This window comes from Engraulis encrasicolus, chromosome 14 (assembly GCF_034702125.1).
Source record: "Engraulis encrasicolus isolate BLACKSEA-1 chromosome 14, IST_EnEncr_1.0, whole genome shotgun sequence".
Classification (NCBI taxonomy): Eukaryota; Metazoa; Chordata; class Actinopteri; order Clupeiformes; family Engraulidae; genus Engraulis; species Engraulis encrasicolus.
This window is the reverse complement of record NC_085870.1, coordinates 8,745,413-8,768,710: the sequence shown is the minus strand read 5'-3', so window position 1 is coordinate 8,768,710 and position 23,298 is coordinate 8,745,413. Positions and strand designations below refer to the sequence as shown.

Here is a 23,298-nt window from a genome sequence, read left to right as displayed (position 1 = left end):
AGAGGGCGACGGAAGTCGCTGGATGCTAGGGAAGTGCTTGTGTTTATGCCGTGAGAAATTATCCAGCAGCACACTGCCATTGTGCAGAGGGACTGCGAAAGGAGGTCGCAGTATCCCTATGTCGCTGCCTCCTTGGTTTGAGGGACTATTGATGTCATCTAGGGGTTTAGATGCGATTTTAGGGGGGGAGTTTGTAATCCGAAACCAACAGGCTTTGTGTCTTTTATGGTGTAATGAGCGACGAGAAAAGCCCGGGCAGCTGCAAGAGAAACTCCGGGTGTTCCAGGTAACATGGTCTACCTTACGTAATCATTTACAGGTAGCAACCTTACCATGCATTGATAAAGATGATGCAGATAATTCAGATCTACCTTTTGGGCATCACACGTGCATTAACGGGCGATTTTGATGACCATGTGGTGTTGTCAGACCACCCGCTGCGACAGGTCTCTGTGCTTTTGCTAAAGCTAGCTGATGCAACCAGTAGCGAAGGAACTAAGGAGGCATGATGTATGGTAGGTAGTATCAAACAGGAATTGGCGAAATACTCTCAAACATAACATTAAGTTGGTCCCTCAGTGTCTATCAGTCATAAGTCAGCCCCCTGTAGTGTCCTACCTGTAGACCTTACCTGTACATGTCCTGTAGACCTTACCTCAGAATCTGGGGATGTTTGTAAGCAAAGGCAGAAGCATGGTTAGAGTACAGCTGTAGTCTGCATCTCTGTTTATGGCTTTGATTTGGGTCCTTTCCACTTATCTGACCATGATGATGGTCATGCTCTGTGGGTCTAGTATTTACGTTTTAGACAATGAGCAAATCGACATCTTTTTGAGGCTTCAAATTATCTGACCCATGTGATGTTCATGGTGTGTGTGTATGTTTGTGTGTGTTTCAGTATTGAGCAAATGCTGGCGGTGAACCCCGGGAAGACTCCCATAAGTCTGCTGCAGGAGTATGGAACGCGGATAGGCAAGACCCCGGTGTACGACCTGCTGAAGGCCGAGGGCCAGGCGCACCAGCCCAACTTCACCTTCCGCGTCTCTGTGGGCGACATCAGTTGCACCGGCCAGGGCCCCAGCAAGAAGGCCGCCAAGCACAAGGCCGCCGAGGCTGCTCTCAAGATGCTCAAGGGGGGCCTGGGAGGCATCGAGGGCTTCACCGTCGACATGTCATTAGATGGAGAGTGGTGAGACATCTGCCAATTGTTAATGATAATGATGCATTTTCCACGTGTTGGATCTAGTCACTGTCAATATGTCTAAAGGTGGAGAGTAGTTGGGCCAGCTATGGCTTAATCGGCTGGGCACTGCAATGCTACGTGGGGGACTTGGGTTTGATTCCTGACCCGGGTCTTTTCCTCCCCCGCCTCTCTTTCCCACTCATTTCCTGTTCCACTCTTCACTGTCCTGTCTAAATAAAGTTGAAAAAAAAAGCAAAAATATATATGGAAAGCAAGATGGAGAGCGATGAGACACCTGTTCATTAATAATGATGATGTTGTCCACATGTCTGAGCTATTCACCGTGGACAACTTCCGATCCATTCACTGTTGACATGTCCTTAGATGGCGAATGGTGAAGTGATCCGTGAATTGCTAATGATGTGCATTGGCAACATGCTTAAGCTTACTCATTTGGGGCTCCTTATGTCTGATATATTCTCTGTTGACATGCACTTGGATGGAGAATGATAATAATCTTTCCATGAATGTTTATATAATAGTTAGGGCTGGGACTTGATTAATTTTTTAAATTGAATTAATCTACAGGCTTTGGAATTAATTAATCAAATTAATCGCATTTTAATCGCATTTAAATATATGACTTGAGAACAGTGAAAAATGTGTTTTTTCACATGGATTTTGAATAATTACAATAAATAAGCTTAATCTAAAAATATTATACATTTTAAAAGAAGGGAGAACTCTTCTCAATTTCAGCAGGCTGTTCACCATCAGGCGTAATACTGCCCTCCACTGGTCTAATCCAGAACTATGTAGCTATATTATACTGCGATTAATTTTTAAAATCGTGTTAATTAATTAATCGCATTGTGTGATAAATTAATCTAAATGAATGCATTAATTTCCCAGCCCTAATAATAGTTGTAATGTGCATTCAGAAATGTGTATTCTTCACGCACTTACTCGTGTGGTTCCACACCTCCGATCTATTCTAGCATTCAAGCAGAGATGAAGTCAACCAGCTCTACCCAGCAAGTCGAGTGCAATCCAGTTGGAGCTCTACAGGTGAGCGAATGTGTGGCAGGCTATGGCTCAGATGACTTTCAGTCTCATTATGCAGTAATGGTGGGGTGGCGTCCGCGCCAATGTCTTATCCTGAGCGTTTCGCTCGGTGCGTAATTCCAAGAGCAGTATAATGAAAAGAACGAAAGGAGTCGCACACTGGAGCTGAATGCAAAATCAAAAACTGTATTAAACAAAGCCGAAAAAAGTAAATAAAACCGACAGACAGGGGACAAAAGTTTCGGATCTAGCCCATCATCAGTGTTCCCAGTCCCCTGACGTCGTATTTATTTATTTTTTTTCGGCTTTGTTTAATACAGTTTTTGATTTTGCATTCAGCTACAGTGTGCGACTCCTTTCTTCCTTTTCAGTCTCATTATGCAGCCATGTTCAGTTTATAATGTACATGTGATAGGTGTATAGTGACAGTTGCCTCGTGGTGTCAATGAGCCTATTCACCCTTTATTCACCAATTATTATACAGCAGAGGGTGAATTACTCTTCTGAGTAGACTCAACTACATCATAGCAACATTGATATGACATTACAGAGAGCCGGAAGTAAGATAAATACTTGGTCATTACCATTGAAGTATCAATAACATAGGTTCTCCGCACAAATAAGTTAGAAGTCACTCTTAGCACATTCAGGCCAACTGAGAACCATTCCGGTGCCCGTTCCCGCACCTAATCGCGAACCGGCCGTCGTGTTCACGCCACAGATTTTAGCGTTCGTGAACCGGAAAGTTGGTTCGCAATGCGAACCGCAAAATACTAGGTTTTCCTCCGCGAACCGTGACAACAGCTTGGCCGTCAGCAGCTTCATCCGGGTAACACAGTCACGTGAAGAAAAAGTTTAGACCCCGGTATGAACATGAGAGGTTCGCAGATAAGCACTTAAGTGCCGAACGTAACTGGTGCGGGCACCGGCACCGGCTCCGTTCTGGTTGGCCTGAAAGCCTTATCTGTGTTGTTTTTTGAATGTCCTTTTTGTGTGCGTGAAATAGCATGAGAGTGAGAGTCCAATGTCATTTGTCACAATGGTCACTGATTCTGTGACGGTCTCCTCCTGTCCCCTGTTGTCTATGTGTTAGGAGCTGGTGGTGCAGAAAGGCTGGCGTTTGCCAGAGTACACCGTGACGCAGGAGTCTGGCCCTGCGCACCGTAAAGAGTTCACTATGACCTGCCGTGTGGAGAGATTCGTCGAAATCGGTAACAATTTCATGCACAGCACAATCCATGCCAAGCTCCCCCACAACATTTTCCAATGCGCCTTTTTTAAACCAATGCTTCTTCAATGAGTCTCAAATCAAGTCAATTTAAATTAGTTGTTTTGATTTATCTGATACTACCCCAAGGAGTGTTTTCTAAACCACTAAATGGAGATGAAGACAGACACCAATTTTGTTGTGCTTATCTGTGTATGTGAAACCCAAAAGGCAGCGGAACATCCAAGAAGCTGGCCAAGCGCAACGCGGCCGCCAAGATGCTGGCCAAGATCCACGACGTCCCTGTGGACCTCCGCAGCAGCCACGAGGCCGAGGCAGAGGACGACACCTTCACCATGGTGAGACCACACGCAGGCGTCACGTCAGGTCACAAGCCATTGAACTACAATGCAATGTGTAGACAAAGAAGGTGGATCTAACCAAGAAGCGTCATTTTGTTTCCTTTCCGGTATCCACTTTATGTCGGGTGAACGCCCCTTTAGGAGACCTTCGGTTAGTAGACCTTCGGAGTCCTGAGGTTGAGAATCAATCAAGTCCCCTTAGCCTTGTAGATGGCGGTAGCGCACGACTTGCGCAAACACCTCAAAAAGAGAAGAAGTGGGGGACAACGCCCCCTTAAGGGTGGTTTATGCCTCCAGTCCAGCGTCCCTGCGTCGTAATGCAGTGAGCCGCGCAGTTAACGTAGTGAAGCCCCCCCCATCACGCAGGTACTCTGGGGCACCTCCCCAAAATTGTGTCTCGACGCAGGGAGCGACGGCGTGAAAGGGCGAAAATAGGTCTCTGATTGGTCCTCTCGACCAGCCTGCTCTGTCCTCGAGTCGAGAACAAGCGCTACTTCCTTGTCCTAACCTTCGTCGGTCTACGGACTGTGAGCTCTTCATTAAATAAGTTGCCCGTGCTTTGTTGTTTGATTTATTTACACGAACCAAAGACAATGCGCTTGCAAGTTACGACGCTGAAGTTATTTGGACAGTTGAACAGTGGTTCCGAGGTCGAGGAAACATTCCGCTTCGTCCTCGATAAATGAGCCACTTCTTTGTTCCAAACTACCACTGTGGCTGCCAGTGCGATCAAACATGCACGTGATATAAAGATTTAATGTTTCATTTTCATTCTCGTCGAGTCTGTGATGCTAAAAAACAACCGAAACGTCTAGTTTACTCTTTGTATTGAAGGCAGTTTCAGCGTGGAATGACATCGCGCAGACCGTGCTTCAAAACAGGGCATAAACCAAAATTAACTGCATCATGGCTGCGGCAAGCTCACTCTGTGGCACAAGTAGGAAGCATAACCCGCCCTTTAGGAGACCCAACTTGAGCACACGCTTTTGCATTGAGTGGGCGTGTTTTGCGATATCTTGGTCTGATTCAGTATTTTTGGTGTAGATAGGTTTCCCCAGAGCCATCTAATAACAGAGTTGCGCAAACCGGGGACCAGGAAGTCGGTTGGTGATGTGATTCGCGTAGATTAAAATGTTTCTTAACAGTAAACTTCTGTTTGTTGGAAACTAACACAGAACCATCACATACCAAACAAACATTAAGTACAAACAAATTACATTACCTTTACCACATTTTCTGTGTTCTACCGCCACCTCCTGGAACTAAGTAACTTCTAATAGAACTAAAGTCAATGGGGATTTCCATGTTAACGCTCCGTGAGGCTCCATGAGAGCCGCCATTGCTGTGGAAAGATTGTTCCATAGAGGTCTATGGGAGTGGCGTAACTCTGTAAATGGGAAACCCAGAGCCATCTAATATCAAACATTTGTGCCGTGAGGAGGAGGGGCATGATGCTTAGCAGCCAATGATGTGCATGCATTTTTTTTTTTGAGTGACAGCAGTTTCCAAACTATCAGAGGTTGCAGAGGCATCCCCAGCTGCACGCAGACGTGAATGTTTGTATATAAGAAACCTATGTATGGCGAAACATAACTTTTCATGCATGACGTTTCCTATTGAAACATTACCCACAATCATGTGAAATATCCTGACTAATATTAACTTTATTAACAAAATCAGTTTGATTATGGTGCCTCAAAGCATGTGCTGAACCTCCCAGTAGAAGATCTAAACCCATCAGTCTGGTCCATTAGGAGAGGTGTTTGTTACTATGAATTAATACAGCAACACACACAGACTCATGTCTCCACTAATGTCTTCTCTCTCTCTCTCTCTCTCTCTCTCTCTCTCTCTCTCTCTCTCTCTCTCTCTCTCTCTCTCTCTCACTCTTTCTCTCTCTCTCACTCTTTCTCTATTTCCTCTCTCTTCTCTCTCTCTTTTCTCTCTCTTCTCTCTCTCTCTTTCTTTCTTTCTTTCTTTCTTTCTTTCTTTCTTTCTTTTCTCTCTCTCTCTCCTCTCTCTCTCTCTCTCTCTCTCTCTCTCTCTCTCTCTCTCTCTCTCTCTCTCTCTTTTCTCTCTCGCTCTCTCTCTCTTTTCTCTCTCGCTCTCTCTCTCTCTCTCTCTCTCTCTCCTCTTTTCTCTCTCGCTCTCTCTCTCTCTCTCTCTCTCCTCTTTTCTCTTTTCTCTCTCTCTCTCTCTATCTCTCGCTCTCTCTCTCTCTCTGGGCTCAGCAGCACCGCCTGGAGGGGGGCAAGTGTAAGGGCTTCGGCTGCACGTGGGACTCCCTGCGTAACTCTGCGGGGGAGAAGATCCTTCAGCTGCGTAGCCACCCCCTGGCCAACGCCAGCAGCTCCAGCGCCAACTTCTGCTCCCTGCTGCACGACCTCTCGGAGGAGCAGCGCTTCGACGTCAGCTACCTCGACATGGGTAGGCCACAGCACAGCACAGCACAGCACAGCACAGCACAGCACAGCACAGCACAGCACAGCACAGCACACGTAGACATGATGGTGATACCATAAGCACAGTACAGTACAATACACTTGGACACTCCAGAGTAGGCAGCAGCAAAGTGGCTTGAGATCATTGCCTAGCTCCTCCAATGCAGTTCCAGGATGCTTTCTCACTTTACTTTTGAATCCCCAGGTCAAAATAATCTTGTGTGAACCCCAGACAGGCTGATTGGTGGTCATTTTGTATTTCTTACATTTTGGAAGAAATGCACCAGCAGTGTCTCACTTGTGGTTTCGTAGCCCATTTTAGCCTTGTTTGGGTCCTAAGCCCTGCCCCTGACATCCTTTGACGGTTCTTTGTTCTTTTCCCCATGTCTGTGAGTTTCAACTGATTCAAAACTCTTAATAGTTGGCAAGGGATCAAATACTTATGTATTTCCCTCAAATGAAATATAAATCAATTAAAATATATTCTTTAAAGATAATTTCTGGATTGTCCTTTTGATATTCTGTCTCTCCATGTTAGAATACACCTACCATTAAAATTATAGACTGATCTTGTCTTTATTAGTTTGCAAACCAACAAAATCAGCAAGGGTTGAAATACTTATTATTCTCACTGTACATGGTTGAATGCATAAATAAATGCATTCACATACCGACAGATACACAGTTACTTACTTGTATGCATATGAAAGGGAAATTGAGGATCAAGTTTGTGCCTTCAAAAATCATACAATTTTATGCTTGCTTGTACTGTTTCAATTTGCTTTTCAAGTTCTCTCACAGCCCAAGATGATTAAACAAGCAGAAAGCTGTATATAATGATCCTTTGGGCAACTAGAAATGTGTATTAGTAAGGGAATCAAATGACTTTTTCCCCCGTGTTGATTCGTGTACCAGTATATGTCATAGATCTTTTTTTTTAATTGACCACAAACATCATCATGGTGTTGACGTGGCATCATCATGAATGTGCACCGCATATTTCCTCATTTCCTAATTGCAGTGCTGTGGGGATGGTTTCGTCCCCAAGCGCTTCCTCCCCTCCTCTGAAGCTTTGTGCTAGTATAGCATCGCTAATTAATCACCTCGGCTGAGGCGGAAACATGCGGCTGGCGTCCCTCCCATCCCCGTTTTCCTCGCGCTCGCTTCCCTCACAGAGCAAAAATATGTAAGTTGGCGGGCGGGCGCAGGGTTGCTGGCCGCTTAAGCTGGGCCCGGGACAAAGTTATCTGAAAGGCCCCTACGCCACTAGTCAATAATACATATGCAATGTAATGGGGACCCAATTCTGGGCCCGGGACAACAGAGAGCAAGGCCGGGATGGAGGGCAAGCATGGTGGTGGGGCTGCGGTCGTCAGTCATGGATGTCGAACAGCAGTCTGTAAATCAACCACCAAATTATGTGCCCAGTGCCATCCTTAGGTTGGCTTGCCAAAAAGGGGGGCTATTTTCAGGGCCGGGATCCAGGGCTGAGCCTCCCCGGCCACAAGAGTCCCAAGTCTGCGATTAAGTCAGATTTTCCCACCCTATCTCCTCCTGGGATAAAATGGAGCCGGGCTGGCTCGGCGGTCGGTCGGTTGGTTGGTTGGTTTCTTGGAAAGATGTATTTTAAGGTAACCGTTTTGTGTTTTCAAAAGCTTATTAGTGTGGAAGGAGGAGGCATATTTTTTTTTACAGTGATGATGTGAATGCTGATGAGTTGGTTCTGTATGTGGGAGTCAGCTTGTGGAAAATGAGGATACATCTCTCTGAATATATAGGAATCTCAAAGCAGTCATGGAGTCAGCGAGACTGGAGTTTTTGTTTATAAATGCTGTCTGCACTTCATTCAGCTGTGTAATACTTCCAGCTTCCTGCACATGATTGGCCATAAAATAAGGAAAGGCAGATTTTATCCAAATGAACTGACCTGACCTATTGCACTAGTGGTTAGAGAAGGACAGTACGTTAGGCGTCACTACTACTAGAACACGTCACACGTTCCTGATATACTTGTATTCTGGTAGCGCTTTGTTTCATGCAATGTTCTAAATATCGCAGAAGTCTAAGGTTCTGAAGTTTATTGCTTATCTCAGCTCTTGCTTAGATGAATGCCTGGTATAAAACAAAATTCGTTGGTTTTTGGGATGAATTAAAAACATCAGATCTGACGCATGCTGCATGCAATAACACATTCTGTCACTAGGTGGCAATCAATGACTCAAATGTCAACAGTTTGCCTGTGCTCTGTTCTAAAGTCTGAGGTTTTCATTTCTTTTCCGTTTTCACATTAATTTGTTTGATTTATCATCGCATAAATCAAAATTACTTGGCTGTTTATGAAATATGACTTCAGATTGCTTCAGACATAATATGTATCATTTTACCCTATGAATGTTTATGTAATATGAATGCTTCATGTTGGTAAAAGACTATCTTGTTTTCTCTCTCTCTCTCTCTCTCCCCTCATCTCCATCTCTCAGAGGAGCGCAGTCTGAGCGGCTTGTGTCAGTGTCTGGTGGAGTTGTCCACTCAACCTATCACCGTGTGCCACGGCTTTGCCCCCAGTCAGGACGCGGCCCGGGCCAGCGCTGCCCACAATGCATTGCAGTACCTCAAGATCATGGCGGGCGCCAAATGACCGCCAACCGGTCTCCTCTCCTCCTCCAAATGATAAGACTGACTGACCTCATTTGTTTTCTTCTCCTCTCTCACTCTCACCATTTTTGAAGAGGATGTTTCTTGCTTTGAAATTTTAAGAACTTTTCAGAAACTTGACCATTCTCAAATTCCCTGGTTTTGTCCTCAGTTCTGTGAAGTGAGGCTTCTCTTTTTTGTCATGCTGTAAAAACTGAATTGAATATGTAGATTTCCCCCTTTTTGTTAATGAAATTGAATGTTTACCCCCCTCTATTAGTGTCTAGCGTAAGAGAAGACCTAAGATGGCTTCTAAGAAGATCTCCACTATTGCAGTGGTGCATTTTTATCGATTTTAAAGTCAAGTTGAGCTTTTTTGTATTGACCTATGTACTGCACTAACAAATTTTAATTGCAATAGATTTTTCCCATTTTAGCAAATTCCCCCAATGGACACTAATTTTTAAATTTACTTTTTTAAATTTACTCTGAGATTTACTCTTATTAGGTGTGATGTTTTTTAACCTTTTGCTTTTGGTCATGGTTCAGACTTGTGCTCTTAGATGGCAGTGGCCTTTTTCTAAACCATGAAATTGAAATGATTTGCTCATCTGATCACTGGCACTTTTTAAACTTCCATTCTGCTCCACTTTGTGTCTGCATATATCTAATTATCAAACATACTGAAAGGGTGTTTATATTTCGAAGAGCCAATTTTTAGGTATTCATTACTTTTAATTGCCTCCAGATCCATCCACCCCCAAGTTGCATTGTGAATATCTTTAAGTCCATTTAAAAAATAATAATAATGCTTCTAACAAATTGAGATCTGATTTAGAATGAACTAGAACCTCCCATGAAATTGCAATGTTTGTGAACCATTGTGACTAACCAACCTCTCAAATTTAATGTCTAAGTAAATTACTGTAAACTATGTGAAATAGTATCTGTTTTGTGTTGAATCAGTGTCCCCAGTACCCATTTTTTAAATTAAGTTGATGGGTGAGTACAAATAATCACGCTTGATCATAATCACTACTCCCTCCAGTTGTAATTACGGTCACTATTTTTGTTAAAACAGCAATATACCAGGATAAAATCTATGAACCAGAGAAATGAAAGCACTCTTAATTGTACAGAAAGATGTTTTGTTGGATTTTATTTACAGTAATACAATACGCAGTCAAACATCTGTCTGCATTGTGACATTTTTTCTTCTTCCAAAAAACAAAATAGGTTCAATAAAAATGTTTTAAATACACTGCTCTTGTTTTAATGTGTATAAATTATGTAGCAATTACAGTAGGTTTTCCAGTGATATAAATGTGAGAGGTTGTTGAGGGTTACTGTAGACTAGAGCAGACCTACTCAACTGGCGGACTCGGGTCCAGATGCGGACCCAAACACAATGTCATCTGGACCGAGACAAAATCCCTCGGTATATAATACATGTATTCAAATTATTATATTACTTTCGCTGCCATTCGATCTCTAGGTGTATTTCCACTAAGCCAATCTTCTGACAAATAAAAGTATCATCACTGAATACTCAGTGAGCGAACAAGAGGCCAGTGAGTTAGGCTATTTTCTGAATCGATCCGTAGCGACTTTTTCAGACCCTGAAAACGTTGAAAATTTGGCAAGTGGACCTTTTCACTTTCTACTTTGTAGTGGAGTACCCCTGCTGTAGAGCTATTGCAAGTCAGTAGCAGTGTTTTGTGGGGAAGAGAAGATTGAGTCAGCTGTCACAACAGAGGAAATACATTCAGCTTGCTCAGCCCTCAAGAACCTCTGTACTGCCACAGCCTCCAATGTGGGTTGATATCGATCAAACTGCAACGTCACAAGAACAACACAGCAGTTGACTGGCGTTATTTAACACACAGCGCATTAAAACGTGCACAAAAAATGAACTATTTCTGAATCATCCAGTGGTAATGTAGGTCTATGCATGAACCCTGTACACTTAAATAACCAGTAGATGGCAAATTAAAAGCTCCTGAACTGTTCACTGCTTAGATTTAAACTCGCGTCCGTCATATTGGACAATAAGCAGCAGCCTTAGAACAATCTGAGACCCATGTAAAAAAATAAAAACCGCCTATTATGAAAGATACATTCCCCAGGTCTTCTAGACATTTGGTCAAGTGGATGTTTTATGTGCTTGTTTCCAGTTCTTGTGCTCAATAAAACGTGCATACAGTAGACAGCATTGGCTCCGACAATGGAGGCTGAGAAGGAACAACTGAAAGTGCTTGACAAAGACATTGTCATCATGGCGAGTGGCCATGAAGTGACACTTAAGTAGAGATGTGAGGAAATAGGTTAAATACTGATTTCACTAACGACCAATGCACACAGCCACACTATTTGCATCTGGAATCCCACAAAGTCTGTCCATGTTGTGAACTGTGGGTTTCCATCTCAATAACCGCCCATAACAGTATTTTGAATTTGATTACAGTGTTTCCAATCTGATTATTTGAATGACAGTCGGTAGTATCAGGGTGGGGTTGCGGAGAGGAAGGAATAAAATGGTTGGCTACATAACAATGAATTTGAGAAACCAAATCTTTGAGCACATTAAGGACTAACGTGCTCATTATACTGGCCTCCTATAACCGTTGGAGTGTTCCAAGAACATGGTTAAGTGATAAACTTGGCTGAGTTAACCTACAGGAAATAGCGAATCGAATACTTTACGTGTGCCATGTAGTGAAGAAAAGGAGGACTAATGACTCTTACATCAGATGATTTTCCACTACCTTAATGTTAACTTAACCTGGTTTACTACTGAGCCTGGTTCTTAGGATACTCACCTGGAGTGCCCAATTTCACAAGCCTGATTCTCTTCTGCTTGTCCTCCAGAGAAGAGGAACAGGGTGGTGTCTACATACAGTGGATTAGGGGTGTAAATCACAGCCTCCATGACCATACTATTCAATATCGATATCTTAATATTCAATGCGATGCGATTAGATTATTTTCAATACTGAAGAATGCCCCACGATACGATATACGATATACAAGACAATTTGATTCGACTTTGACCTTGAGGTGGTGGTAAATCATCTAATAGAAAAGCCCCTTGAGTGTCATTTCCTTAACTCAATTGCACCTGCAGGGTGTCACTACTAGGTTTACCACATCCTGTAGTTTTAACATAGCCAGGTTTATCACGTTACCATATTCTTGGAATTAACACCCCATGTCTTGAATGTGTACTCGTTTAACAATACAGTGCACTCTGTAGTGAACAAGTGCCAGTGTAAGCGATGTTGCATTGCATAATGCACTGCTAGCCTTTTCCGACTGAGGCCACTCATTTGTGTATTTTACAAAGGGGATTTGGTTGCATTTACATCCTCTCGTGCTCTTCAAAGGTCAGGGTCTGAAGTACACTCTCAGACTTCTCCTGTCTGTACCTCCACAAATCACTTTGTCACAGAACATTACATTATTACATTGTCACACGCACATAAGAAAGAATCGGATAGGCCTATTGATATCCTGGCTTCAACCCTGCCACAAACTTCAGCCAACTTTTTTTACTACCCTGAGCTGATCTTGTACAGTAGGAATGTCAAACTCGAATTTGAAGTCCTTCTATTTGGCCCGTAAGATCATTCCAAATGTGCATTACAGTTGGCCCACATACTGTGCACCATTAATCACCTGAGTCCAGTGCATGTCATTTCTCCGAAGTCCCGTTACTCCGACCCCTCAATAATCCGACCATTTCCCCTTAACAAGTCAAATTACTATCCCAGATTACAAAATTACGACACTGAAACAGAAGCCTTGTCTACATTTAAACACGAGCCATTGCAGAAAATAAATGTTATAATAATAAGTAAACCGCACATAATTGATAGCAATAACATTCCCATATGTTTTAGAAAATTTCAGTCATTGGATACCAGACAATGTCCTAGCAACTATTTAACTGTATCAGTGGACCATCAAATAAGATACCTCATACGAGATGTAAGGGAAATTGTCGGGACTATTGACAGGTCGGATGATCAAAGGGGCTTCAGAGAAACCTGGAGTCCCTAGCTTTTACTGTCTGAATGCAAGGTACCCTTTTCTGTGCAAAGGCCCACAGAGCATACAGAGCTGTGGAAGCGCATAGGGCCGAGAAGAACGACGGTCACATCAGTTCCTCTTCAGCGTAGCCACTGCTGTCTGACTGGAAGCTGTCTCCTCGGGGAGGCAAACCTACAGGAGGAAACACAAAGAGCACAAAGTTCCCAATTTAACTGAAAAAGAAAAAATCACCAGCTAGAGTTAAACATATGGTCAAATTCACCAGCCATACATGGGTAAATCATTATACACACACACACACACACACAGACACACAGACACACACACGCACGCACGCACGCACAAGTGAAAACGGCCCCCGGTGTGCGATTAGTTAGCGTCCAAAGTAGAGTACAGTGAAAGACACATTTTATGCTTTTCTTTTCTGAAGTCACGACATGACGGATGCACAGTGTTCATTTTCAATGAGATAAGCTTGCGAGGCATTTTTCTTTTTTTGGGTGAAGCCTACGTATCTCTCTTCCTGTCGTCGTGTGGCTTCCCGCTCTAACTGCTCTGCTCCCTGATGGTGTGATAATAAAGATGCCTAGCTTGTTCACACTCCTACGCCACACACAGTGGTTCAAAAAACAGTTGTGCTGGGTGATAGCGCAGCACTTCACCACAGCCTGTTCTTCCTTTACGGGAACAAGAGAACGTTTTGTTACAAGCTCTACTGAGAATGTTTGAGTTTGCATTTTCACATCACTATGGTTTTGAGGCTAATGAGGGGTCTAAAAAGTCTAATCAACCACAATCTACTTATTTATTTGGCAATCTATGCATCCATCTGGAAATATTTTTCTTTTTTATTGACACTATTGTATTTAAATGAATGAATTATGCAAAATAGGATGGTTGGAAGGAATGAGCAACTTTTATTACAGCTGCACTGAGAATGCTTGACATGTTTTTATAAAATGTGGAAGTGCTTTCTGGACTATTTTTCATAACTAGGGTTTTGAGGCTAACTAGGGCGGCCTCTAAAAGACACTCATTAACCACAGTCTACTTCTTGGCAATCTATGCTTCCTATGTATGTCTTTTTCTTTTTGTTAATACTGTTATGCTAACAAATATATTGTACAAAATCTGTAAGGTTGACAGATACAGTTACAGATATGCCACAATCTATCCTCCATATTCCATATGACTAGCGGCCGTGGTGTGAATTCAGTTGACTCATTGCCTCCCACTTTGGGGCAAGGGGTAAGAAGCTAGCTCTGGCAGAATCAACACACTTTTGGAATCAAAGCGACTCACTTTTGTTCTGACCGACAGCAGATAGGCGTGCGGTGGTGTGGTGTGCCCTGAGCTCCGCTTGTCCACCGTCATCCTCCCCAGCACTGTGAACCTGTTCACACAAACACAACAACAACTAAAAAAACCAACTTTCTATTTCCACGTTTAAACCACTTATTCACCATGAGTCACCCACTGTTGCTGGGAACAGTGTGCGGAGGCGAATAGCAGAGCAGAAAGCTCATGGTGTGTTTTTCTTTCTCCTCAAGGCTTTTTTAACCAATTATCACTTCTATTAGAACGGCAGGGCCACACAGAGGCTGGTGAGGTGACATGAGTGGGTTTTTCTGTGCTTTGTGGAGCTGTGTTCAGTGGTTTGACACAGCATGTTGACAGTTAATGCACATGGTACGTGTATACAGTACATGAATTCAAAAGGACACTGTTCAAAATGTGCATATTGCTTTGGGACCTAGCACCCTTTCCTGTTTACTTTCACAGAGTTGAGCTTGTTATATGACGTTTCTACAGGAGAGTAAAAAAGCGTCAGTTGACCCGGGCCCAGGGAGAGGGGAGACCCAGAATTGGATCCTGAATACATAGCAGGTATTTGGTGTTGGAGACCTTTCAGATGGCTTTGTCCCGGGCCTGGACAAAGCTTGTCAGTGGCCCTGAGTTGAATATACATTAGCTGCACGATATTAGAAAAATATGCGATACACAATAACATGACTGTATACCGTGATATCGATATTACTCGCAATATTTAATATATACATATATTTTCGCCTCCCTACTTGCCATTCTACACTTTATCACATATAAAACAACTGAGAGCATTTCCAGCATTATCTTTTATTAGGAAAAAACATGGCTAATATACAGCATCAACTTAAAATGTCAACATTTTAATTGTTTTTTTTTTTATCTTTTCACCAAATTTGCTGTTATTAACAATTAAAAACTTTTTGTGATACATGCGCAACTTTTGCGATACGTGTATTGCAAGCTGTGATATCGCGATATCGATACATTTTCGATATATTGTGCGGGACTCACTAGTTCGACGCCCTTTCGGTACTTACCGCTTACGTCATACGACCCTAAACCTAACCCTAACCCTAACCTTAACCCTAAACCTAACCCTAAACCTAACCCTAACCTTAACCCTAACCCTAACCCTAACCTTAACCCTAAACCTAACCCTAACCTTAAATCGCTTGTTTGAAATGTTTGATTACCATGTGAAATCACGAGAGGGCGTCAAACTAGTGGGTCCCATATTGTGCAGCCCTAATCTACAGTACATACCTCTTCCAGCTCAAAGGAATTGGCCTGCATCAGGTTGTGGCTGAGGCGGGGCTGGTCAGCAGCAGCAGCACTATCTTTGCTGGGGCACAGGTACCTGCGCTTCCTCAAGATGCCAGCCAATAGTCTCTGAGGTCGAGAAGGGGGTGTGGGTGTTGCGCCATCTTCTTTTGTGCCCGGCGCTGATGCTGATGCTGATGCTGCTGCTGCATCCCCAGGACTGGCCTCGTCATCCCAGCCTGTCACCAGTATCCTACACGGGGGGACAAATCTGTTTGCATCCAGTGACGAAGATGATGATGATGACAACGAGGGCAGCTCCGTTTTTCCAGAGTTATGTTCAGTGCAAATTTCAGGGACATTCACAGCATGCCCAAGGCGGGAATATGGGTCGACATTGGGCTGGTCCTTCAGTTCTAATGTTGTTGGGGATGTGGGGATGTCAACAACGCAACAGGGCCCTGAGGAGGTCCTGAAGTCCTGCAGACTAACGTAAGGTGCTTGGTGTACCTGCTCCACAACCGGGGGACAGATGACATCATGAGTTACCTTGGGGACGCGTGCCACGGGGGCCTGCGTGGCTTGCGATTGAAGCCTGAAAGCGACGGACTTTTTGCATTTCTCACGGATGTCTCTGTCATCTGTGGCACTTTTGGGCGGGCAAGGATCTGAAAATTTTAACCTGGTCCTGCAGTCCCTTACCGCAGAGCGCTGGTGGAACGCCTCCTTTGGGTCTGAGGACCGTGTCCTTGAGTGCTCTGTGCTGTCAAGGTGGGAGCACAGAGCCGTGTGTGACGGTCCCTCAGCCTTCTCCTCTGTTACTATTTCTGTCTGTGCGTCTACCGGTACATTGGTGCCACATCGCATATTGTCATCCACAAGCCTCCCCCTGTTGTTGTCATCCTGAAGTCCTGGATCTCCCCTGTCCTCCTTTGGGTCAAGGTGCTGCTCCTGCGGCGGCTGCTGCAGCTGCTGGGCTGTGGTTATTTCGGGGAAGCTCCAGCGCTTCCTGGGCGAGGAGGTGTGGGGCGAGGAGGTGGAGTCGGAGGTGCGAGCGCTGGCGTACAGGCACATCTTGGAGACGGTGTCCTTGAGCCGCTCCACCGGGGAGCGGGGCTCGCTGCGCACGCCGCCGAAGAAGCGCACGCCGATCCTCTTCTCGGCCGCCGGGGAGAAGCTGAACTCGGGCGGGGCCAGCTTCTGGACCGGCGTCTTGGACACGTGCGAGTAGAGCGAGTAGAAGGCGTTGGCCATCATCGTCAGCACCTCCACCTGCCTGAAGCGACCTGAGCAGGAGAGAGAGAGAGAGAGAGAGAGAGAGAGAGAGAGAGAGAGAGAGAGAGAGAGAGAGAGAGAGAGAGAGAGAGAGAGACAGACAGACAGACAGACAGACAGACAGACAGACGGACGGACAGAGACGGGGAGAGAGAGAGAGACAGACAAACAGACAGACGGACAGAGACAGGGAGAGAGAGACAGACAGACAGACAGACAGACAGACAGACAGACAGAAAAGACAGACAGAGGCGGGAAGAGGGTGGGGGGATTTTTCATTATGTTACTTTGCTGTTGCCATTACAATTTTTACTTTTTAATGCATTGTCCTCTTCTTTACTCTTTGTTGGACAATGCTATCAGTGTTGCAACTGTACACTGTGCCTTACCCTGGCCTGTTCTTGTTTAAATTGCTCCTTGTAAGTCGCTTTGAGCAAAGGTGTCTGCTAAATACTAATGTAATGTAATGTAATTTTGAGGACAATAAGGCTATAACATAGGCTCTAGTCTGTAAGTACCTAATAATGAGGTAGACACAATGTAACAGATATCCCCTTTTCAAAAAAGTGCTACAGAAAACTAAAAGCCTGCCACAAATTTGGAAGGAAACTGGCAGGTTGTTTTTTTTCAGATTTCTTTTACTTTTGTACTTCAGCTTCTGTTTTGAAGCCCATTTCAAGCAAGTCATGCTTTCAGAGCACTTCTTAGTTGCATGGCTATTGCGGCAAGAAATAGATGAACCTGATTGCAGAAATTTGTACTGCGTCACAGGTGGTATGTGCAGGCCCAAATACAAGTACTTAAGTACTTAACAATTGTTTGGGATGAAATGGATAAATTAGAATAATGAAGTCAATTAAAATGAAAGTAGTTAGTTTTGAAGCAATGAATTAACATGAACAATTAACAATGAATGAACATGAACACTTTTTGTAAAACTATTTTTCTTTTCAAATACATATACTGTACAAAAGACACAAAATGGACACCCCATGTTTTTACTGTGTACAAGGTCACTCACTGGCAAGCGACAGGTTGGGGTCCTCCTGACTGACGCGGCGGAGCTGGGACTCGAGGAAGAGGCGGAAGTTGATGCCACGGAGCCGGGAGGGGAAGTTGAAGAAGCGCGATGGGATACGAGCCGTCACCTGGGGCTCATCACAGCCAAAACCCAGCTGGTACAGGGTCTCCTCCGCATCCTCCGTGCACATCTGAAGCACCTCAGAGATACTGGCATGTGTGTGAATGTGTGTGTGTGTGTACGTGTGTGTGTGTGTACGTGTGTGCGTGTGTGTGTGTGTGTGTGTGTGTGTGTGTGTGTGTGTGTGTACGTGTGTGTGTGTGTGAGAGAGAGAGAGAGAGAGAGAGAGAGAGAGAGAGAGATCGCGAGCGAGCATGTGTGTGTGAGTGGGGAGAGAAAGAGAGAGAGAGAAACAGACAGACAGAGAGACAGACATAAAGAAAGAGTCAGAATGTTTGTGAATGTGTTTGGAAAGGGTGCAGAGAGGAGAAAAAAAGATTTTTTTGTCAACAACGCTGCTATTAGGGCACCCACCTCCGCTCCCATCTAGCCAGGCCATGCCCTCCTAGGGACGCAACAGCTTCAGCGTTGCTACCAGTCAGGTCAAGAGCAACGCAAGTACTTCCTGAGCTCCCGCAAAATCTGGAATTTCTCCCACTTTGTTGGGAGGCAAACAATCATTAGCAAACCAAGGGAGGCCATTTGGAAAATGCCGTTTGGGGAAATGTTAATTGTTATACTGTTGGTTGGTCAGACCAAGGCTCGAAGATATTTGAAAGTCGATGATAATCAGGCTAGCCCCCCCACCCCCCTTCACAGAAGCGTCCCGGTGAGGTGAGGTATGCGCGGCATGTTTGTTTACCTGGAGGCCGTCTTGTTGGTGGTGGAGGACAGGCAGCTGGAAGCCATGCTGTGGCCCATATTGTAGAGGGGCAGGGCCAGCCTCTGCTGAGGCGTCCTGCGGGAAGGAACACAGTGAAAACACAGTGTTAATTCAAAACTTTGAGAGTCGATTTAACATTTTCTAGAGCAGGGGTTCCCAACCTTTTCCAACGTTCAGGGCCCACTTCTGACCCAATAAAGAATAAAACTCAAATAAATCAATAGCAACACACACCACAATATGATTATAATTTGTAGAAAATAATTTCAAGGCCCACTTGGAATACCTTCAGGGCCCACCAGTGGGCCCCGGCCCATAGGTTGAAAATCACTGTTCTAGAGTGTATTTGAGTACTCTCTGTACCAGAATGTAGTCTATTCGTGTTTTTTACTGTGCAGTCAAATGTGCAAAACCAGCTTTTTTGTGTCAGCACACATACTGTGAACAGTAAGAGGGATGCACAGTAGCCTACAGGTGGACAACTCCAATTTCACAGCATTCTTTAGTTTTAGTATTTCTATGTATACCTACATATGTCACAAATGTACTGTACCTCCTTGAGTCCTTGCAAATATACTGGAAGGTTGTCTGCTATTGTGTTACCATGGCATATAAAAATGCAAATGTCAATAGACTGACAAATAAAATGCAGCCTTCGACGTGCTGTCTGTTATACACTAACTAGATTTTGGATATGGACAAAAAACTGACTTTTTTATGTGCTACACGCAGTCAATATTTTTGGCTAGTCTTTTCAATGTGCTACATACAGCATGAATACTTGACTAGACTAAGCAGTGACTGCTACTGACCGTGTGGTGAGAGGCTTCTGACGGGATTTTGGAGGGGGCAGCAGCACAGGACTGCACCTGAAGAGATAGCAGGATAGCAGAAAAAAAGTGATGAAGGGGCTTACTACCCATACACACGCAAGACCTCACATAACACATAATCCATAGACAAAAAAACTGGCAAGTCCAGAAAATGCAGGAAGAACAGAAATCGAATTTAGTAGTAGCTATTCTGTAGCTATATTAGCTATTTGTTTATTATTAGATTGTTGGGATGTTATGACAGCTGAGTCCCAAAATGCTACTGCTAATAATACCCGCAGTAGGCCTATTCTAATGAGCACAAAGATAATCATATCAATCATCCATAATCAGATACTGTGGGTGCTAATTATGGAAATCAGTGTCACATGCACTGGCAGAAGATATGGTTTTTTTTTCAACTGTAAGGATCTCAACCTCTGTTGGTGAGGACAAGGAAACGCTTCCACTCACCCCACTGACAGCCTGGCCACATGATGCAACGCGGTAGCTGGGGGGGGAAAAAAAAAGAAAAGACAATAGTCTGAGACATGTGCCAACTATTTGGGTTTTCCATTACAACTCCTGCCGTTGACTGACATCAGACAAGACATGGCTGCCTTTAGGCTCAAGAACGGCTCTGCAGTCAGATGATAATATGAGCTTTTATCTGATCGAAATCTAGAGGACGTCAGCGCGTCACTCAAGGAAGTGGTGCCGGCTTCTGATGGCCACAAAGGGGCCATTGTTTTTAATGGAGCTGAAAATGGTGGTGTCATGGAAATGTGTAACCGCCGTGTCCAGTCTTGTTCTTTTGTGCGAGGGGACAACCGTGTAATAACAGGAAATGACTTTGGTAATAATTAAGGACACATGTTCAATTCTCGCTTTAGTACAGTGGTTCTCAGACTTTTTTGAACAAACGCCCCCCTTGACCTCGATTTACTGAAAACCCAGACTATGTCAATAGAGAAATAAGAGTCGAGGTCACACACAGACACGGACAGTAGTCCCACCTTTTCCCATGACTGTCTTTCCTGTTTTGTTTCCTGTGTCTGTGTTTACGTTTTCGTCACTCACCCTCAGCTCCTAGGCTCAGGTCATCTTCAAAACTGCTGTAGGTTTTCAACAGTGACTCTGTGGGTGGGTGAGAGGAGCAACGCCCCCTTAGTTCATCAATAACTTCGACATAACACACACACAAATGGCGTAAAACAACAAGGAACTATGCCAAGGCAATTACAATTGTACAGATATGCATTTGGCCAAACATTTTTCACATGGACACGCCTTACAAACTAGATGGAGCGTTATTTTTTAAGAGAACTTACCCAAGGTTAATTGACCATGGTCAGCTTTTGTGTCATCTTGTCCTGCTGTGTCCAGCCTGTGGGAAAATCAGAAGGTAACAGAAACATTAGCCAGCCAGACCACTGTATTCTGTAACTCAAAAGTGCTGATTATTAGAGCTTGGGCCATTGCGTAGGCTACTGTACTGTATGTGCGCCTGGCTGTGGGTAGACTAGTGTGGGCTCAGTGCCAGATGCTAGGATAAAAATACCCACTAAGCAGCACACATGTCAGACACTGCAGTGTGCCTCTCTACTGCCTGCGTCATGACGTGAAGGATGCTCACACAGAGAATACCCATTCCAACACTAACTCCACTCTAGGTGTAATGTATGTGTACTGTCTATGTCTAATTTGTCTCCACACCTAAGGTCTATGTCTGTCTGCATGGGAAAGTAAGAAACGTAATTTAAATTCTTTGTATGACCAGCGCATGTAAAGAAATTGACAATAATGCAGACTTGACTTGACTTGACTTGACTTGAACTCTTGCCACAAGCTAATGTACTGTTTGAATGACCTGGATTTTCTGTCACGGTACTATCATTCACAGAAATGGAAATCACTAGAATACACTTGCACCTTTATGGCTCTGAAAATACATGTGCATTTGTTGAATGACAGTTTTGTATGATAATGTGTGTTTGCGAGAGTGTTCGATAAGGTCTCCCATAATTACTGAGAGATGGTGAGATCTGTCTCTTCACAAACCCATTCTGTTTGCACTTGCGTATGATGATCACTTTCTCTCACTGTGACAAACTGCTTATTCAAACAGCACCTCTTCCTTAATCTGCTTGTATTGCTATACTGTCAACAAACAGATGACAATTACTTCTCCTGGATGTAAACTCAGACAGACAGAGAGAGAGAGAGAGAGAGAGAGAGAGAGAGAGAGAGAGAGAGAGAGAGAGAGAGAGAGAGAGAGAGATATGTAGGCCTACTATTGCATCACAGACATTTATACTTACCCACAGCCTTGAAGCCAGGTCTCAATCTTTCCTGTCGCACATCCTGTGGAAACACAAAAAGATATGCAGCATGCAGAGACAAAGCACGAATTAGCGAACATGCACATTACATTAAGTAGGACAATCTACCTTTGCTTACACACACACACAAACGTATTATTGCTACACGGATCCATTGACTTTCACTAGCTTAGCGACATATTCCCTCTTTTAACTTGTCTTAAAGCAAGACAACGCTTAACATGAAAAATAAGACACTTTACCACCTTTATAAACCCCAGTCAACGATTTTAACTGTATTAAGCCCCAAAATAGTGGCATAACCCCTTAAGGGGGTTTTCTACTATGCAGGGGTGTGGGTTGACCGGTTGCATTACATAATGTGTCCTAATATTCTGCGTGAGGACAAAGCCTTTTTTTCAGGACTACTGCTTTTCACACACAATTACTCTTATAACTTATACATCTGAAATCTTACAGTAGACCTATATCTACATTTATCATATGTCTCAATTTAAATCTTTCAACACAATAATGTCAAGAACATACCCAAACGGTAAGAACAATAAATGACAATTTATGCAGTGTAAAAGTTCTTAGTCGTGGGGGTCATCCTAAGTTGTTGTTGTTGTTGTTGTTGTTGTTGTTGTTGTTGTTGTTGTTTTTTAAATAACATTTTGGAGCTTTAGAGATTTGTTTTCGCGAATGGCACAGACCTCCTCCCAGGAAGACCTCATCCTCCTGTGGGGACAGGTGCGGTGCCAGGTCCGTGGCGGCCGGGTATGGGGCCAGATGCTCCGTCTCCTCCAGAGTCAGCCAGCTGCTGTGGACCCAGGCGTGGCGCCTGACAGTTGGGGACGGGGTCTCCATGGAATCCAGAAGGCAGCTATGAGGAAACAGATGTTGACGCGTTCACACACATCATATAGTGTAGGTCTAGTGTAGGTCTACATAAATCTTCATAAATGAGTGACATGTTCTCTTTCACTTTAAATATTTGGGCTTTTGGGGACATAAAAGCCTATCTCTGGAGGCCAATCAAAGCGCTGTTACTTTTATAGGCTAATTATTCATTCAACATCTAGAAAATTACCCACATCCCTATGCTTTGACTAAGCAATATTGAAAGGAAAGACTCAATATCAAGTGGCATAGTCTAACATTTCTCACACTGTTGATGCATGACAAAATGTTCCTCCATGGCATAACTTACCTTCAACGCTGTCGGTGTATAAAAAAATAAAATAAAATAAAATAGGCCTACAATTGAGGTAGGTTCCTAGTCACCGCTCAGGTATCCGACATTCTGTGGCATCCCTGCGTTTTCCTTCTATTTGTATGATCTCCACGAGCCACATTTTTAGAGCATTGTTCGCCGCCAACGCAAACTTTCGTGCTCGCGCTTTGGACAGACTGCTGCTGCTGTGTGTCTGCTGTCGCTACTCGTTACAAGAA

General features: G+C 43.9%; 2 protein-coding genes across 3 annotated transcripts; one reads left to right on the top strand and one right to left on the bottom strand.

Moving 5' to 3' along the window:
* The first annotated feature begins 30 nt into the window (after positions 1–30).
* On the top strand, positions 31–10,153 carry tarbp2 (TAR (HIV) RNA binding protein 2). 2 transcript variants are annotated; one of them, XM_063214875.1, is made up of 7 exons: positions 31–286; positions 899–1,189; positions 2,182–2,251; positions 3,342–3,459; positions 3,687–3,814; positions 6,052–6,244; positions 8,739–10,153. In XM_063214875.1, exons 1-7 carry the CDS (start codon positions 234–236, stop codon positions 8,894–8,896), a joined length of 1,011 nt encoding a protein of 336 aa, XP_063070945.1. In that variant the 5' UTR covers positions 31–233; the 3' UTR covers positions 8,897–10,153. The 2 variants fall into 2 exon arrangements, with proteins under 2 accessions (XP_063070945.1, XP_063070944.1); XM_063214874.1 differs by having other exon boundaries at positions 6,049–6,244.
* tespa1 (thymocyte expressed, positive selection associated 1) lies at positions 10,035–23,247 on the bottom strand. Its single transcript, XM_063214876.1, has 12 exons — positions 23,057–23,247; positions 22,560–22,729; positions 21,844–21,886; positions 20,854–20,909; positions 20,603–20,659; positions 19,997–20,033; positions 19,523–19,579; positions 18,690–18,785; positions 17,828–18,036; positions 15,535–16,817; positions 14,245–14,335; positions 10,035–13,113 (listed from the first exon to the last, which is right to left on the bottom strand). Exons 2-12 carry the CDS (start codon positions 22,711–22,713, stop codon positions 13,046–13,048), a joined length of 2,151 nt encoding a protein of 716 aa, XP_063070946.1. The 5' UTR covers positions 22,714–22,729; positions 23,057–23,247; the 3' UTR covers positions 10,035–13,045.
* Between the last annotated feature and the right edge of the window lie 51 nt (positions 23,248–23,298).

What these genes read in the sequence shown, in the direction of transcription:
- tarbp2 (XM_063214874.1), top strand. Translation starts at nt 234, where the DNA reads ATGAGCGACGAGAAAAGCCCGGGCAGCTGCAAGAGAAACTCCGGGTGT. An exon ending in ATCCAGTTGGAGCTCTACAG is followed by an intron (nt 2,252 to 3,341) that starts GTGAGCGAATGT and finishes TCTATGTGTTAG; the next exon opens with GAGCTGGTGGTGCAGAAAGG. An exon ending in CGTCAGCTACCTCGACATGG is followed by an intron (nt 6,245 to 8,738) that starts GTAGGCCACAGC and finishes TCCATCTCTCAG; the next exon opens with AGGAGCGCAGTCTGAGCGGC.
- tespa1 (XM_063214876.1), bottom strand. Translation starts at nt 22,713, where the DNA reads ATGGAGACCCCGTCCCCAACTGTCAGGCGCCACGCCTGGGTCCACAGC. An exon ending in CAGAAGCCTCTCACCACACG is followed by an intron (nt 18,786 to 19,522) that starts GTCAGTAGCAGT and finishes TCCTTCCCGCAG; the next exon opens with GACGCCTCAGCAGAGGCTGG. An exon ending in CCCCAACCTGTCGCTTGCCA is followed by an intron (nt 16,818 to 17,827) that starts GTGAGTGACCTT and finishes TCTCCTGCTCAG; the next exon opens with GTCGCTTCAGGCAGGTGGAG.